This window comes from Mus pahari, chromosome 18, assembly GCF_900095145.1.
Source record: "Mus pahari chromosome 18, PAHARI_EIJ_v1.1, whole genome shotgun sequence".
Classification (NCBI taxonomy): Eukaryota; Metazoa; Chordata; class Mammalia; order Rodentia; family Muridae; genus Mus; species Mus pahari.
This window is the reverse complement of record NC_034607.1, coordinates 39613316-39631491: the sequence shown is the minus strand read 5'-3', so window position 1 is coordinate 39631491 and position 18176 is coordinate 39613316. Positions and strand designations below refer to the sequence as shown.

Below are 18176 nucleotides of genomic sequence, written 5' to 3'. Positions count from 1 at the left end.
CCAAACTATGACGTTAGAAGAATGGCTGGAGGACCAGCATCAGACATGAACAGCTTAGAGTTTATGCTTCTCTCTGTGGGGCCTTGCGAAGACAGGATATGAGGCTGCTCTCTTGCTTTTGGAGCAAGGTGATGCTGTCAGCGTTAGGAGGAGAAGGGACAGTGTGTGGAGGCTGTAAAGGCTGTCTTCGGTGAGGGGCGGCTCTCAGAAGGCCGCTAGGGAGCACTTTCTGAGACATGGACTGCCACTCTACAAGTCCACCACTGAGAAACCTAACTCCAGCGCCAGCTCCCTGAAGCACACAGCCACACTTCTCTGTAAAGCTGTTATCCAAGGAACCACCCACCAGGCTGCTCAGGCTGCTGGGAAGGGTTAGGGCCACGACCTCACCCCAAAAGCAGGCCTAGAAAATGTCCTCTCTATCCATGACTGTAGTTGCTTCCTGCTTTTAATCTAAGGAAAGTTATAATACCTTCCTTTTTCCCTCAGTACCTGAAAGACTAAGTATTGGGTTCCCTGACAGCAGCTTCTAGTAGCCTAGATTTTGAGTACTGTTAGCTCCAGTTGTCACACACATACGTATACAAAGTCACCACACATCTGGTGGTCTTTCTGAAAGTGGAGAATACACCTAAAGGGTTGCACTAGTCATCCTGCTATGGTCCTCCTGATGGGGTCCCTCAGTGCCAGCCATAAAGATAAAGGGACCAAGAAACACATGGAGGGAAACTTGTCCATGGTGGGAGGCAGTACAAGGGAGCTCACACCAGGATCCCAGTGGCAGGAGCAACCATTATGATGGATATTCAAGGAAGGAGTTATCAACATGGCCAGAACCCAGGGCAGGACCAGGACAAAGAACAGGCAGATGTGCTATGGAAAGAAAGGGCTCAGAAGTCAGAGAGCTGCTACCGAGTTTTGGAGATGTGTTCCTTGGTTCCTGAGTCCCATCTCACAACCCATTTTTCTCCTGTGTTTTAAACCAGGGGTTGAACATTGATGCTACCCAACTTCAGAGCCTTCTCAGTCAGGGGTTGAACATTGATGCCACCCAACTTCAGAGCCTTCTCAATCAGGAGTTCCTAACAGGTACGTCAGCTCAGAGGCCTGCTGCCCTGCCCTCCTTATCCCCATGTGTCCACCCTCAATGACACTTCAGTCTTCTCCTTCCTCAGGGCCTCCAGGGGACACTTTCTCCTTGGACCAGTGCCAGAGCATCATGGCCCTGATGGATGTATCCTTTGCAATCCATCCCCTCCTCCTGCAGCTCGAGGAACCCACCTCCCCCCACCCCCCGTGGGCTTCTCTGGGATTCTAATTAAATACCAGCTCACTCTGAACCTAGCTTATCATCACAGGCATAGCAGTAGTCACTACTGACTGGGTATCACAAGGAAGTGCATTTGTAATGCTTGCAATGGCCCTTGAGACGCAACAGAAGACACGGGGGCCGCAGAGGTTAAGTATGTCCATCCATCTCACATAGCTAGTTGGAGGTTATGCATGGATTTGAAGTAGATGTTGAAGCTTCAAAGTTCCATGTTCTAACCTCAGCCGATGCTCCCTTCTCCAGTCAGAGCTATTTTCCCTTCGCCCTTTCCTCCAACACTGAAGAAGCCTTCACTGCTTGGATTCCTTACTCAAAAGGCTCTTAATTGAAAAAAGATAACCACCCACACCTCACAAACCTTGCTCTGCAGTGCACAGTAGCGGAACCCTTTATGGCTCACGTGGCGGTTATTGTCCCTGTAGACGATGGTCTTGAGACAATTCGGTGGCTAGCCTAGTTTCAAGGCGGTGAGGAGCAGGACCAAGAACCAAACTTTAATTGCTTTTATTCTCTTCCCAACACCCTCTCCAAGGAAACCCTGGCCATGTAGGAGGGATCCCAAAGCTGGCAGCTCCTCCCCAGGCTGTAGCTGTCTCCAGGGAGAGACAGATCGCCCCCTCTTTCACACGGTTAACAAGGCTCGATTGTGAATTCGAAGCCAGCCATTGTAGAACAAGAAAGCTTCTTGATGGAATCATAAATCAGTCCTGTCTCAGCTGGCTGTGGTCTGGAGTCACTGGAGACACACAAGAATCCAAATGGCCCTTGCAGCCCTGTGGCCGGGGCACCCAACTGCAGGAGAAGGAGAAAGGGGTAGAAAAGACCTGTGCATTGTACTGAGAGACGCAAATAGAGCCTCCCCTGGGGTCCAGGGCTAGGGTAGTGTGGTAGCTCTAGGAGTTCATTTTTTTTTTCCCCTCCATTACTTGTCTGTCAAAAAGGGATGGCCGGGGAAGTATTTATAAACAGGAAGCAATCCAGCAACACAGGGCCCAGGGATGGCACATTTACCTAACCACACTATTTCTGCATTTGCATATTTCTCTTCCCTGCCCCTGCCAGGGAACCCAGCCAACTGGTGATTGGGGGCTCTCTCTCTCTCTCTCTCTCTCTCTCTCTCTCTCTCTCTCTATCTCTCCTCTGCTGGATTCAACTGAAATTGATGCCTCGCTCTCAGAGATCTTTCCTTCTAACAATACATTTTATTTTGGAAAACAAATCTAAACCAGGTCACCTTGAGATAGAGTGGGAGCCAGCTGGCAAGGGGCCAGTGTGGCATTGGGTTACAGCTGAAGGATGAAGTGGCTCTGGCTTCATTAGCAGGACAAGCTGCTCCCCTTCCCCACTGCCCCCCTGGACAGCTTAGCCCTTAACTGCTCCTCCAGCTGAAAGTGAATGGGCTGCTGGATCAGGAGGAGTTTGCAAGACTCCGGCGTCGCCTTATCCACTGCCAGGTATGGTCATACCGTCTGTGACATGACTAACTTGTTTAAACGGGGTGAGCAAGTGTTTACTGGGTCTCCCATCCTACTTCCTCTGAAACACAACTCTAAGATGCCTTACTGTCCCCTATAAATGCCAAGCCTTTGTTCCTCTGTCCCCTGCCTCCCATCCACATGCCCCAAGCCTGGTCACTGTTCATCCATCTTAAGAATGCAGGCAGCTTCAGACATGCCTCCCCTGACAAGCCTTTCTTGCCAGAGTCCCTATGACCTGATCATTGTTGATTCTGACCCCTCACCTTCTGGTGGACACCTGTAGGGCAAGCCACGTCGCCTGCCTTAATATTTTGCACTTAAAAAGAACTTTTCCTTATTTTAAAAGTGATGTCTATTGACAATAGAAGACATAGGTGAGGGGAAAAAAATAAACGCAGAAAAGAAAACATTAGGTTGCCAAAGGGGAAGTATTAAGACCCAGTTAATAGGTTCCAGAATGCATTCCGTAATAAGCATGTTTATACAAACGAAATAAAAGTATAATCTGGCCAGGCATGACGACACACATCTGTAACCCCAGCACTTAGGAAGCTGAGTTGGGAAGATTATGAGTTTAAAGCCAGCTTTGGCTTCATAGAGGAAACCCTGTGTCAAATAAATAAATGAGTTCATAAATAAATAACGTAATCAGTCAGTCATACATACATGTATACAAAATTCTTTAAAAAGATAAATAGTACCAATATATCATATGACTAATCATGTCACTGTCTCTGAACATTTTGAAAAGCTGAATCAGTACTCCAGGGCAGCTATGCCAAGATCTTTGATGGGGGTTGGGAGGGTGGCATTTGGCTTCTTGACAGACACTAGAATGTTGAAGAGTAACCTCCTACCATTGCATTGCTGGGTCCTCCAGGGCAGGCTATTCCTCATGTTCATCTTGCCCCCAGAAAGCTTCACAAAGTGTTGAACATAGCAGTGTTAAGAATCGCTCGATAAGGACGTAGCTAGTCTGCTACTAAATGAATGAGGTTATGTAATAGAAATCACTTGGTGTCAGCCTCCAAACCTACCAGAAACGAAATAAGGACAAGAGGAGGCTCTCAAGCCATCATCCGACAGCCATTAGCCTCCCCCCCACACCCCCACTGCCACCCCCACCCCACAGTCGGCCTTGCCTTGCATAGCTGGGATTGGCTATTTTGACATGGGCAAGCCCCTGTGAGTCAGCAGAATATAGATGGTAGTTGGACACTCTCTGCTCAGTCCTGGGCAGCTGTCCACTTAATCCAAGACCAGGTCTCACCTGCCAGAGGGACAATTTCCTTATCTAGGGGGTGTGCTGTAGGCCAGGATTACAATGAGCATTATGCAGAGAGAAAATGTCTCCAGTGAATGCAATCAGTGGGCACAACAGTGGCTGCTGCTGCTGCTGCTGCTGCTGCTGCTGCTATAGTCACTGCCTCTTACACCCATGCTTGGTCCAGGATGTGGCTCTAACCTGCTTCTGGTCTTTTCTATGTAGCACTCACTAATGTATAAGTGAGGGGATTTGTATGTGAGCATGCACACTTAGGTATCAGCGAATGATAAGCACACTTGGGTATTAGTAATGATCTGTACTTTATAGATGTTTGCTCACTGGCTTCTTCTAACAAGCCCAGGGGGTGGGCACTGTAACCAGCCCCCGTACCACAGATGTGGAAACTGAGGTCGAGGAAGATGAGGTCACTTGGCGAAGGTCAGTTAGAGAGCTGGTCAGTGGCTGAGCTGGAACTTAAACCCAGGCAGACCATCTCTTAAGTCTGTACTCTCAACCACTACTGAACACAGACTCCTTAGAGCGCTGGGTTCTCAACCTGTGGGTCATGCATGACCCCTTTGGCAAAACATCTCCAGAAAATATTTACTTTATGATTCACAACAATAGCAAAATTACCATTATGAAGTAACAATGAAAAAAAAGTATGGTTGGGGCTCACCCCAACACTAGGAACCATATGAGAGTCACAACATTAGGAAGGTTGGTATGCACTGCTGTGGAGAGACCTTGTACATCCCCCAAAGGCAGCTGAATGTCCCCTGTGTCTAGAGTGAGAAGAAGAGAAGGGAAATGATGGGAGGAGGGGAGCGTCAGGCCCAGTTGTGAACAGACTGATGGATGTAAGGAGTGTGGTCATCCCTCCTCTACACACTTCCGTAAGGCCTCCTCTGGGGATGGAGAATAGACTGACAGGACCTCTCCCATCCGTGTCCTCCAGTCCTCACAGCCTTCTTGCTTCTTTGGCCCCCTCAGCACGTTTTCCAGAACGTCCAGAGACGCCCTGGAGTTCTCCTCAGCTCAGACTTACGGAAGGTCATAGAGAATACAGGTAACCTGTGGTCATGAACCTGGGTGACAGCGGGCCTATGGGGCACTGTGAGGCCCCTATTCCCAGCATGCAAAACGCAAGACTTGCATGGTGAGACTGGGCAGCTGGGAGAAAAGAGGGCTCTAACGTATGTGTCTTCCCCTACCTACCTTGACCTTGATGGGCTTCCAGCACCAGACTCAGATCTCAGCTCCCTGCCCACAAACTGAGCAGTCCTGTAGCCATAAATTTCTTCACCCACCTCTTCTCCCCAACACAGCTCTGGTTGATGGGGAGCAAAGGGGGAGGAGAGAGAGAGAGAGAGAGAGAGAGAGAGAGAGAGAGAGAGAGAGAGAGAGAGGATGTACAAGACTGGTAACCTACAAGGAATGGAGGGAGCTCATCTTCCAGAAGCTTCCAGCTCACGGTCTGGGTTTTCAGGGTTAAATGCCCACAAAGCAACAGGCTGGGGATCTTTCTTCTCTCTCTTCACAGAAGGTTCAAGGCTAAATTAAACCGAATGGCATGTGCTGGATTCAAGTAGGCGCAAGCTTTCTGTCCTGGAATAATGATAACAATACCTTAGGGTGCATAAGGGCTTCATAGTTGACCAAGAACTGTGCACTTCATCTTCTTTCATTGCCTCCACTTGGCTGAGACCTGGGAAGGGCAGGAATCATTACCTCCACTTACCTGTGGGGAAGACGTAGCACATGAAGGTTTCGGAAGGAAACGGCCACCTTCCTTAATAAGCCATCGGATCATGCTCTCCCAGGTTAACTCTGGAGACAGTGCCTCTGTGATTCCTCTTCCCACACCCCTGGCATAGCTCTGAGTGGTAGAGATACAAGACGCTGTTCTCGGTTTGAGCATAGCTCCTCCCCTTAACTTTGATTGTCAGCAGCCGTGCCCCAGCATGACAGTGACAGTGTACAGTCTACAGTGTAGCAGAAGGCTAAGATGCTCAGAGCTGAGATGCCCTACAGTGCCCTGTGTGGCTTGCTAGAACTATAAAGGTTGAGCTGTCTCCACATTTCAGATTCAGGAGGTCTGGGAGGGACTGAAGAAGGTACATTTCCAGCAAGTTCTAAGGCATCGTATCTGTGCCTGACACATGAGGCCACACTTGAAGAACCGGTTAAAGATGACATCATCCCAGAAGCCTAACGACTACAGAACAAAACAAGGGGGTGAAACAGAGACCACTTCCAATTTAGCGCAGAAGCTTCCAGAAGCAGGGCAGATGGCTATCAGGAAAACTCAGGCCCGATCTGAAGGCAGATCGGCTCCTGTTTTATCAGCTCTACCACAAAATTCCAATGTGCCTCTAGCTGCATGAGGCTCACAGGCCACCAAGTTCATCCCTGCATAGGTAGATCAGCCTCCAAGGGTCTGTCTGCTCACCAGAGCAACAACTGCTGGCCATTCCTCACTTGTCACCTGTGTGGTTGGTGCCTGCCTGGAGCTTATAACTAAAGATGCAAACGACAAGGTCAAAGAAACAGGGCAAGATGCCTATCATCTTCCCAGCTGAGACAAAGTTCTAAGTTGTGATCCCCCTTCTGTGCCCCAGTCTTTCCTTGGACGGGCACATTAGAACTGAATCTCCCTCGTACACGGAGACTTGGCGACAATAGGAGACCCATACACAGGACTTATAGAGAGTCATGACATCTAGTTGGAAGATACTTTAATACAATCACCAGGAAAAAAAAAAAAAAAAAACCTGGCAGAGGCAAGAGACTGAACTAAAGCCCTTAGGTGTCCTGGCACCTCTATGCTACATGAGGATTATCTAATTATTGGAAAAGACAATGTGTTTTCAGAGGAGTAATCAGTACTTTGAGTCTCTTGAGTTGGTCTCTGGCCGCTCTGCAGGCTTGTGATGGTAGGGCACAGTAGCCAACACTCAAAAGAAAAAGGAGAGACCCTGAGTGAGGTGGGCCTGGCTGACATACTGGACTTGAGTCGGGGATAAGATAGATGGCTGCTGGACCATCTTAGTAGGTTTCATGAGGCAGAGGACCACCCCATCTCCAGTCTCTTCTCGGCTCACCAACTTATCTTCCCATCCCAGACTTCCTTTCAGGAGTCTTCGTCAGCAGCAAGCTGCTGAGTCTCATGGAACTCAGGTACAAGGATAGCTCTGGCCACGTCAGCTTCCCCAGTCTTGTCTGCTTCCTGATACGGCTGGAAACCATGGCAAGTAAGTGACCCTGGGGGCATTCTGTAGACCTTCACAGTGACCGGTGAACTCAATAGATGGCCTAGGAAATCACGGATGCCCTGGTACCTGGGTGAAGAAACCAGGCTGGTGTCCTGCCTGAGACTCACGTGAGCTAGGAGGGCCAAGGCACTGAGACTTCAAGTAGTGTTGTGGCAAGGAATAGGACAGAGGGGTGAGGTCTGCATAAGCCTTGCATAAACTGCTGTGAGATTCGTGTATGAAAGAAGCCAGTCAGCCAAGAAGAAGACTGGAAACCTCCCCAAACAAGCCAGCATATAATATATAGTACAATCTCAATAAGGGGGGAAAAACCCATAGTATTATACAAATGTATGAGGTAATTGGTGGCATGGAGAGGACACAGAAAGGTATGCTATCTCTCTAGCCCCCGGCTATTGAGCTTCTAACCTTCCTCCAAGTTCTGACCTACTTCCTCTCTTGAAAGTTGTCTTTCTTTACTGTTACTATGATAAAAGACTCTGACGTAGGCAACTTACTGGAAAAGAGGTTTATTCTGGCTGAAGAGTTTACCGGGGGGGGGGGGGTGTCAAGGCAGCCAGAGTTTGAAACAACTGGTTGTGTCACATCTACAACTAGGAAGAAAGCAACAAGTGCATGTTGCTCTTTAGCTCCCTTTCTCTACTTAACACGATTCGGGATCCCAGCCAGGGGATAGTGCCACCCACAGTGGTCTTCCTACCTCAATTAATACAGCCAAGATACTCCTCCATAGGCATGTCCATAGGGCCATGTCTTCTGGTGACTCTAGACTCTGTAACGTTGACAATTAACTCTGACTGCCATCACAGGCGTATAGTCTTTCTCAATAAAGTGTCTCTGCCTCTGCCCTTACCCACACGTCTGTCCTTTTTGGTTGGGTTGTTTTTAATCCTCAGACACAAGGACCTAGAAATTCCAGAGAGTACGAGACTCGGATAACCACCAGTGACGGTACTGTTAACTGTGTCCCTGTCTTCCTTTCTGCACTCTTTTCTGTCCTTCTAGCCCAACTCTCTTTTTGTCTCCTCACCCTATTCCGGCTTTGTCTCAGGAGCAAGGTTAATTTAAATCACCCTCTCCAGGTTACACTTAGAACTAAATCTACTCTTTAGTTATGCAACGGAGGAGTTGAGTCTCTACTGGAAGAATTTTATACAAGTGAATACATGTGGGCAGAAGGTCTTTCTTCAAGCTATAAAAATCCAAAGTTAGAGGCCAGAGAGGTGTCCACACATTTAAGCAGAAATAGCTTTTTATAAAATAACATTTTATATATTAAAAAAAAAAGCCACAGAGCAGTTCACAACAGCTGTTGGGGATGAGGGAAAGGTAGAGTGGGGACCAGGAACACCCCTGAACCCTGATATCTCAATAGCCATGGGTCACATCTAAAAAAAAATCCAAGGCTCCTGGTGAAGATAGAGAGAACACAACCCTGAGAAGGTGCAGTAGAAACCTGAGATCTGAAATAGATTAGGGAGATCCCAACTGTGTCCACTTAAAAAAAATGTCCCCCCATACACACACACAAGGCAAAAAAAAAAAAAAAAAAAAAAAAAAAAAAGGAGGCAAGGTATGTGATATCTGGAAAGGGAAAGACATGAATAATCATATTTGTTTTGGGAGAACCCAGAGCTGCACACCCCTCCCCTCCCCCCCGAAACTGAAGAAACAGTGAAGGTGAGAGAGGAAGGCACATTCTAGGGACACCTAGGACTGATGACCTCTAAGCCAATCAAAACCTTTCTTTGTCTCCCTTAGAGGCATTTCGCAACCTGTCCCAGGATGGCAAAGGCATCTACCTGACAGAAGCAGAGGTGAGGCACCTCCCCTTCTCAGGACCAGGCACGGCCCCTGGCAACATTCTCCTGATCCAGTTCCAAGGGGCATTTTTCTCCCAGGGTAATGAACAGTCCATCAAAGGCCAGCCAGGCTGGGGAGGGGAAGCTGCCTCCAATTACTGCCTTTATATATTGCAGGCTGCCAGGCTGCTTTAGGATCCTGGCAGAGAGATTTTATTTTTTTCCAATAGCTTAATAAAGCAGAGGATTATGTGGGAGTCATAAATCCAAAGGGGAAGTAAAGAACAATCCGCCAAGCTCACTGTACATTAAGCCTGAATTTTAGAGCCACCTAACCAGCCGGCTGACCAACTCACATACACCTCTCTCTGCTGGGCTATTTAGAAAATGATAGGTAACCTTCGATTGCTCAGCTGGTCGAGTGGAGGATTGTAGAGGAGTTACCTAGAAAGCAGGGGTGGGGGGTGGGGGGAGGAGATGTGTTGTGACGGAACGCCGAGGGTAGAATCAGCTGGAAAAAGGAACTGATGCTGAACTGAGATCCTCTGAGGGAGATGGTATATGTCTGCCCTGTTCCATATCAAAGGAACTGGCTTTAAGAATTGGTTCCACTGGGCCGGGGCTCAGTCAAGAACCCACACAAGAACCCAGGCGTGGTGGTACGCGCCTCTAAATCCCAGAGCCCCGGAAAGGCAGAGAACAACAGGAGGATCCCTGAAACTTGGTGGCCAACTAGCCTAGCCCAGTGGATAAACCCTTAGGTTCAATGGAGACACCTGGTGTCAACCTCTGCCCCCCCCCCAAACTCACATAGTGTACATACACACTCATCTGCGCATTCGGAGACTCGCACACCCGAGAGGAAGGGAGGGGAGAGAAAGAGAGACTCTTTGTGCTAATGATTTTATTTCTCAGTGGATGAACCTGGTCATGTACAACTGATGGGAGAAGTCCAGCAGAAGTCCTCTGGACAAGGTAAGACATGACAGCATTAGAGTCCTTTCTCCTCCCTGTGAGCATTTCCCCCACTTTCTGCAAGAAGGACACTTGAGACTCCTGGAAACACCCCCTCGGAGGCTTCAGAAAGTGTATCTTCAGGAGCGGAGGCCCCATTGCCCCTTGCTCCTGAGTTTCAAGGCCAAATGCTCAAATTTCATCCAGACCCGCTCATGAACAAAGCAGCCCGAGAGTCGTGAAAGCGAAATTTACAACATTTAATCAATGTTCCCAGTGATGACTCATTCCAGACAGAGACTAGAAATGGTGAAAATAGAATACCGTGGAGCAACGTCGACAGTGGACCTTGGGGGAAAGGAGAGGCAGCCACCGAGCTCTACCATTGCCTTGCCAGCTTTGGGCAGTGGTGCATGTGGATAGTTGCTGGCATGTATACGTCTAGCTTGTGCTTACCATTCCCTCTTTGACCTTTATGGAATATCCCAAGGTTACAGAACGTCTATAGTCACATTGCCCAATCCTGCCATAGCAGAAATTCTAGCTGAGTGTTCTAGAATCCTGAAGAGTTTGCAAGTTTGTGCTGTCTGGGAATCTTCAAGTGCTGTGTATTCCTTATGTAAAGACAAGCATCTTGTGCACTGGAGATTTCAATCCATCCTTCCATAGAAACTCTACTCCCTGGGCCTCTGCAGAGGAGAGACAGAGACAGAGACAAAGACAGAGACACAGAGAGAGACAGAGAGAGACAGAGAGACAGAGATAGAGAGAGACAAAGAAGAAGAGAGGCAGAAAGAGAAAGAGAGACAGACAGACAGACTAGACATGCCAGAACTTGAGATCCTTGAAGACATTTCTTTTGAGTGACCCAAAGTCTCTCTTCTTCAGTTATCACTGTTGGTCCTCTATGCAATAATCCTGTGACCAATACCCTCTTTGTTACATACTAGTTCCTATGACAAAATGCTTGACAGCAGTGATTTACAGAAGGGAAGGTTCATTTCTGCTCACAGTTTGAAAGGACGCCGTATATGGAACAGGGAAAGTGTGACAGCGAGGTGGCCAGCGTTTTGCATCCCCGATCAGGAAGCAGAGAAAGAAGAGCACTCATTCTTCCTGGCGTTCTTCTTCCCCCACCCTTTCTGTTCAGTATGGGATCCAATTCCTGGAGTAGTCCCCCTCGACACAGTCAGATCACGTCTTACCACCTCAGTCAGTCTCTCCAGAAATACCCTCGCGGACACACCCAAAAGCGTGCCCCACTAACCGCATAGGTGTGTCTTACTCCAGTCAAGCTGATAATCAGAATTCACCACCACACCCTCAGGAATTCTGTTACTTCTGTAAATAGCCCTTGATAATCTATGAATCATGTTGAAACTAGAAGGGTACCCTGCATAAAGACGTACTATTCAAGCATCGGTACTTCCTGATGAACATTTGATGGTTGCTAGTGATTACAAACCGACAAGCCAATTTTACCCAACTATATTGAATTTCCTTTTCACGCCTTTAAAAAAAAAAAGATAATTTCTAATTTTATTGTGCCTATCACAATCTACATACTTTTCATGTAAAGAATGACTCTTTAGCTACACCTTGAAACTGATTTGGCTGACAGGGTCTACATTGTCGAATACTTTAAGGTCGCGTGATTGTCTCTATCTTGTCTCTTTTGGGGAGTCCCAGTTCTCTTTGTACTGACTGTTTTTCAGTCTCCTGTTCTGAAGGCTGGAGGAGGGAGTAAAATATAAGGCACATATGTATTTCATATGTATTTCGTATGTATTTCATATGTATTTCTTATGTATTTATCTCTCTCACTAACGCTGGTCATTCCCCCAACTGTGTTCTCTCTTCCTTGCTTTGTCACCCTCTGACATCCTAACACTACGAAGGTCCCTTCACACATGGCTTATGAGTTGAACTGGGGATCTAGGGGCAGGAAGATGAAGGCGTTATGACTGAAAATGTACAACTCCACCAGCTTTGGTACCATCCCTCCTTCTCTGGAGCTTTGCTACACAGCATCTCCCTCTTGGAGTGTCCCGTATCCCATTGCCGTCCACCTTTGCAGGGGCCAGATTGAACGAACTCTCTGTTCTACCTTCTGAATGCTAACACTGCCCCCAGGTTTTCTATGCCTAATCCACACACATATGTATCTCTTGAATTTCTCCCACCTCACAATCCCTTCCAGCCACTATTGCCCCTCTCCTCTCCTCCCATTACAGCCAAGTTTCATACAGGAATTAACTATCTCCACATCCTCGCTTCCTACTCTCTCTTCAAACTACTTCAATTTGGATTTCTTAGAAATCATCTGTCTCCCTGAATTTGGCATTGGCTTTTGATCTTATTTTTTTCTGTATCCATTCACATCCCTCAAATCAATTTCCTGAAGCCAGTTAACGCTCTTAAAAATTCAAATCCATTTTACTGCATCCCAAGTTAAAAATCCTTCAACATCTCCCCATCTTGCTGTACAAGGCAAGTCTAGAGTCGTTAACATCAGTCCCTGGGACCTGTACCAACTGCCTCTGCCCATCCATCTGGTCTCTCCTTGTCCCTTTCTCTACCTTCATCATACCTGGGTAATATCATTACCACCCATGCTATTATTCCTAGCCTCAGACCTCAGGCCTTACTGTCTGCTCTATCCTGGGTATTAGTAGCCCAACCCTTGTCCTTTCTTGCTGTAGCCCAACTCACAACTTACATAAAGTTTCTCACATACCCTTATTCCCAGTTATAAAACTCAGCATGCAGTTTTCTTGTTGCCAGTACCTTTCTTCTTTAGTGAGGTTTGTTGAAATGCAGTTGACACCGTACAATCTACCCACTGAAAAGATGGAGTCCAAGCTGGGCATGGGGGTGCACACCTAGAGGACTTAGAGCACAGGAAGCAGAGGCAGGACAATCACAAGTTTGAATCCAGCCTAGGCTACATTGTGAATTCCAGGCCAGCTACATGATGATACACAGACACAGACAGACAGACAGACAGACAGACAGACAGACAGACAGACAGACAGACAGACAGACACACACACACACACACACACACATACACACACAATCGTGTTGCATTTGTGGTTATAGTGTCATTATAGGCCTCCATTTATTCCATTCCATTTATGGCAGCTCATTACAATCATATAATTTTAGAGCATTTTTCTTCTGCATATAAAGAAAATTCTTACTCCCCTGGCAGTCACTCCCCAGCTGCATCCAACCTTTAGTCTCAGGCAAGCACTCATCTACATTCTTGCTCTGTGTAGATTTGCCTCTTCTGCGTATTGGATCACCTAAGTGGAGTCCATGAGTGGCCCTTGGTAACTTTGTCTTTCATGAAACAAAACGTTTTCAGGGTCCACCAACCTTGAAGCATACCTTAGCTTCTTCACTCCCTTTGAACTCCAAAACGTGTCTCGTTGATGCCACACACGATATTTGATTCAGCAACAGGTAGATGTTGAAGTGATTTCTGCTTGATGACTAGCATTAATAATCCTACCGTGAATGTTTGTGGGTGAGCATTGAGACAGACATATGTTTTCACTTGTCTTGGTTACGCAGCTAGGGATGGGTCTGATGGTAACACGTGATGACATTTTGAGGCACTGCTTGCCTTTTGTATCTTCCTACCTTTGACGAATGGGAGTTTGAGCAGCACTTGGTGCTGTTTCTCTCTGTGGGCTTGAACTGGTACCTCACTGTGGGTTTGATTGGCACTTCCTTGATATCAAATGATGCTGAGCCTCTTTCCCATTGGTTACGGACTAGTTGTATGTTTTCTCTGGAGAATTCTATTCAAATCCTTTCTGCATTTTGAAACTGGGGTATACTTTAATACCTTTTTGTTACTGAGCTGTGAGAGTTATTTTCATATTTTAGATACTAATCCTTTATAGTGCTATTTGTCAATTCTCTCCTGTTGCTCAGCTTGTCTTTTCACCTTTTAAAAAATATTTAATTTTTCAATTAGAAATGGTTTTCATATGATACACTTTATCACATTTTCCCCTCGACCCCCCAACTCCTCCCAGAGCCTCCCCACTTTGCATTTTTGTGAGGGTCTTGTTTTGGTGTTTTTGTCTTTACGTTCTGGGTGGTATCATTTGATGTTCGTGAGCTTCTAAGTTTGATGAGGTCTGCCATGTCTATTTTTCTTTAGTTATTTATACTTTTGATGGTAGAACTCAAGGTCCACTGTCTAGCCTTGGGTCATGAACGTTTACTTCTACTTCTCTTGTAACTTGTTGTTATAGCAATTTAGCTTTTGTCATAGACTTTTGAACTATTTTGAGGGTTTCTTTGTTTTGGTTTGGTTTGTTTTGTTTTTGCCTGTGCAAAGCAGGAGTCTAGTTTCATTCTTTCCCATGTGGACATCTGATCCTGAATAGGACGACTACTACAATTCTGAACTGATATTAAAAAGCAAACCAAGGAGAACAAACAGACAGACAGAAGGACAGATATTCTTATGTTCATCATCTTGGCAAAGGTGACAAGTCTTTCACTGTCCTGTCTGATGTTAAATGTGAAGGTTTCTACTTTTAGGAGATGGGAGTGATGGGAGTGCACTGTTTTTAACGGTACAGCAAATACTGTTTACTATTGTCCTAATTTTACAAGTGAGAAAGTTGCTCAGGGTGCAAGGCTGGTTAATCGTGAAGCCGAGGTTTAAAAACTAGGTCTGTGGTTTTTGTATTTTTCTGTGGTGCTTTTCCAGCCATGAGGCACAGTGGCTGGATTACGCCGTGTTCAAGTCTATCTACTGCTCAGAAAGCATTGCGTCCAAACTTCATGAGGAAATGAGTATGTCCAGGTTACTGCACACTTGTGCGAACGATGGCTTTCTTTCTTTCTTCCTTCTTTCTTTCTTTCTTTCTTTCTTTCTTTCTTTCTTTCTTTCTTTCTTTCTTTTCTCTTTTCATTGTTTGAGAACCTCATACACGTATATAAAATACTTTGATCAAACCTACCTCCCGTTGCCTCCCCTATAATTCCTCCCAGGCCTCTCCAAAAATCTACCTAGTGCTGTCTATGTGTATTTGGGTGTTGGACCATCTGCTGGCATCTGAGTAGCCTCTCAGAGAGCATGTCTGTGAAGAAAACAGACCCTGTCTTGCTCTCCCGGCAGTCTGAGATAGTCCCCCTCTCACCACTTGCCAATAGCTTCTTAGCTAGGGGTGGAACTTTGTGACAACTCCATGTTGGGATTTTGTCTACCTTGCCCTTGCCCAGGTCTTGGGCATACCATCGCAATGGCTCTGAGTTCACCTGCACAGCTGCCCTGTCATGTCTGGAGACCAGTATTTCAGAACAGTGCTCCACCGCCTCTGGCTTTTACACTTTTCTGCCCTCTTTTCTGAGATGACCCCCGGGGCCTTGGGAGAAGGGGCTGTGGTATGGATGCTCCATTTAACTTTGAGTTTTTAATTGATACTATCCATCAGGTTAAGGAACCTCCTCTCTGTTTGTAGTTGATGAATGCTCTTCTAGCTCTTTGCTTGATGAATCTATCTCCTGCTAGATGCTACCCCTAGATCTGACTTACTTGTTGCACAAATAAGCACAAAGTAAAGCGTAGTCATTCGGAAACCATTTTCCAGGTGGCAGAAGAAATCTTGCATTCATCTTTAAATTTTATTTTAATTAAAACATAATTACATCACATCTCTACTTCTTATCCTCCCTCTAATCTCTCCCCTGCCCCCTTCTCACTTCCTCTCACATTTATGGCTTCTTCCTTTATTATAATTACACACATGAATGCATACATAAATGCACAAGTATACAACCACAACCTGCTGAGTCTGTTGAGTGTTGCCTGTGAGCGTTATGACTTCAGGTATAGCCAATCAGGGGGCTTATCCCTGGAAGAGAATAATGCTCATTTTCTCAGCGGTCATTAGTGTCCTGCGTGAGATGTGGGACCCTGTAAAGTTTCCTCCTTCCACGCTAGCATGTCTATTGGTATTGTCACTGTTAGGTCTTGTTGAGTCTGCCATATTGTTGCCAGAATAATTAAAGGATGTGCCACGTTTACTGCATAAGCTTCTTCCCCAGAGAAGGAAGTAATGGAGCTGTCATCGGGCCACTCTACTTCTGGGTCACATTCTGTAAACTATACAAGAAGCCTTTCATGTAACCTAGACTTGCTGATCAGCTTGGCTTGTACCACCATTGTTAGGTGTTAGAATTGAGTTTTCCTCCATTTCTGCTTCATCTTCAACCCTGGCCCTTGCTCACCTTGACTTAGCTCAGCCAGGATGTTCTACCCTCCCCTCGAACCTATTTGTTTTGAAGAAGGCATATACCTCCACGACCGAATTGCAGGCAGTGTTTTTGTTAGAAGATCAAGGTCAGAAGGTGCTGGGAGTGTACTGAGTCAGGTGAGCATGTTGATCTTAGCTGACTCCAGAGTCTAGAGCTTTAGTGCACTGTGGATCGCATCTTGTGGAAAGCCCGTCCAGCTAACGCCATCTGCATCCATGTTGGCTAGCTGACAATACGGCAGGAGAGTGCCTTCTAATAAATTAGTATTTCTACCATCTCCACTGCACAGCAGTCTTTAATCTGTGTGCCTGTGGAAAATAGGCGGCAACAGCCATGATCTTTCTTATTGCTATCCACAGCTCCTCAGAGTGGGCCCACTTCTGCTCCTAAGAGATGATTCTCCCCTAACCTTCGGGCCAAGGAACTCCTTCTTAGATGCCTGGCTAGACTTTGGGTGGAAGACTGTCATTATAAAATAGATGAGACCATCCGAAGTTTGGATCAAACTCTCCCATGTAGGTCATATTAAGAATTGGAGCTGGAGAGATGGCTCCGTGGTTAAGAGCACTGACTGCTCTTCTAAGAGTCCTGAGCTCAATTCCCAGAACCACGTGGTCGCTCGTGTTAAGAATCAGGAGCCAGGCATGGTGGTGCATGCCTTTAAGCCCAGCCCTTGGGAGGCAGAGGCAGGTGAATCTCTGTGAATTCCAGGCCAGCCTGGTCTTGAAGTGACCTGTCCAGCCAGGACAGCAAGGGCTACACAGAGAGAACCCTATCTCAATAAAACAAAGAACAGAAAATAATGAAATGAGTTGGGAGTCTGGATTTGCAGCTGGTGATATGACAATTACTGGATCCCACAGCCAACCTGGAAGATGGGCGTCTAGCTTTCTGAGCTGGTTTTTGAAGAGAAATGTACTGAATCAGGAAACTAACATGCACACTCTGAAAGCATGATCGGAGGGTGGGAGTGGGGATCTGGATGTTCGAGACCCACCAGTGGGGATGAAACTGAGCTAGACACCGTGTAGAGGGCAACTGTTCCTAGGCGAGCGAAAGGGGGAGCCAAAGGAAGGGGGAATCAATAGAGTTCCTTGGTTGGGTTCATCATGCAGAAAGCTTTGCAATTCTGCTGGAGACTTTGGTGAGAATTATTAAGATAATGACGGATTATATAGACAAAAAAAATGAGGTAATTAGTAACTACTGGAAGAACAAAAAGTTACAGAAAGAAGAAAATGTGATCCAAGAGTGTTTCCTCACTTTGCAGTGAGCAGTACATATATAATTGTAATAAAGTAGAAATTAAATATTGATTTAACAAAAAGTGTGGCCTAAATGTATTAGAAGGATGAAGAGAGAGACGATAGAGATATAAAAGTGGGCAAGGAACACCCAGCCCGTCGTCCATCACAGAAATCGATGGGCTTGTAAAATTGGCAAGTGTGGGAGCTGCTGTCTAAGTTTGCCGTTTAGAAATGTGGGCTGAAGCATCCAGAGCAATTCTGAGGAGATCTGGGGACAGGAAGGATGTAGCAATTGGCCCCTTTTCCTTCATGGCTTGTAGCAATGATTGAGTTTTTCAAATTATACATATAAGATTGAATTCTTACTAGAAAATCAATATAGTGGGTAGAAAAAAAAAATCCGGAAAGTAAAACATTTAGGACTTGAAAGAAGAGGAAATCAACGGGGAAGGAAAGCCAGGGACCCTAACCCCCGTGGGCAAGGGCATGTTATAGATGCAGGAGAGATATCTATGCAGGGTTGTCACTTAATCTGAGC

At 46.3% G+C, this 18176-nt stretch overlaps 1 protein-coding gene across 1 annotated transcript in view; it reads left to right on the top strand.

Annotated features, from left to right (window-relative positions):
• The window catches only part of Capn13 (calpain 13), a 74461-nt gene that overhangs the window by 55425 nt on the left and 860 nt on the right, over positions 1 to 18176 (top strand). Inside the window, exons 14-20 of the mRNA XM_021217663.2 lie at positions 1032 to 1089; positions 1176 to 1234; positions 2716 to 2784; positions 5069 to 5144; positions 7201 to 7329; positions 9112 to 9167; positions 10068 to 10127. Coding sequence (XP_021073322.1) covers positions 1032 to 1089; positions 1176 to 1234; positions 2716 to 2784; positions 5069 to 5144; positions 7201 to 7329; positions 9112 to 9167; positions 10068 to 10094 — 474 coding nt within the window. The 3' untranslated portion in view covers positions 10095 to 10127. The remainder of the gene's footprint in view (positions 1 to 1031; positions 1090 to 1175; positions 1235 to 2715; positions 2785 to 5068; positions 5145 to 7200; positions 7330 to 9111; positions 9168 to 10067; positions 10128 to 18176) is intronic.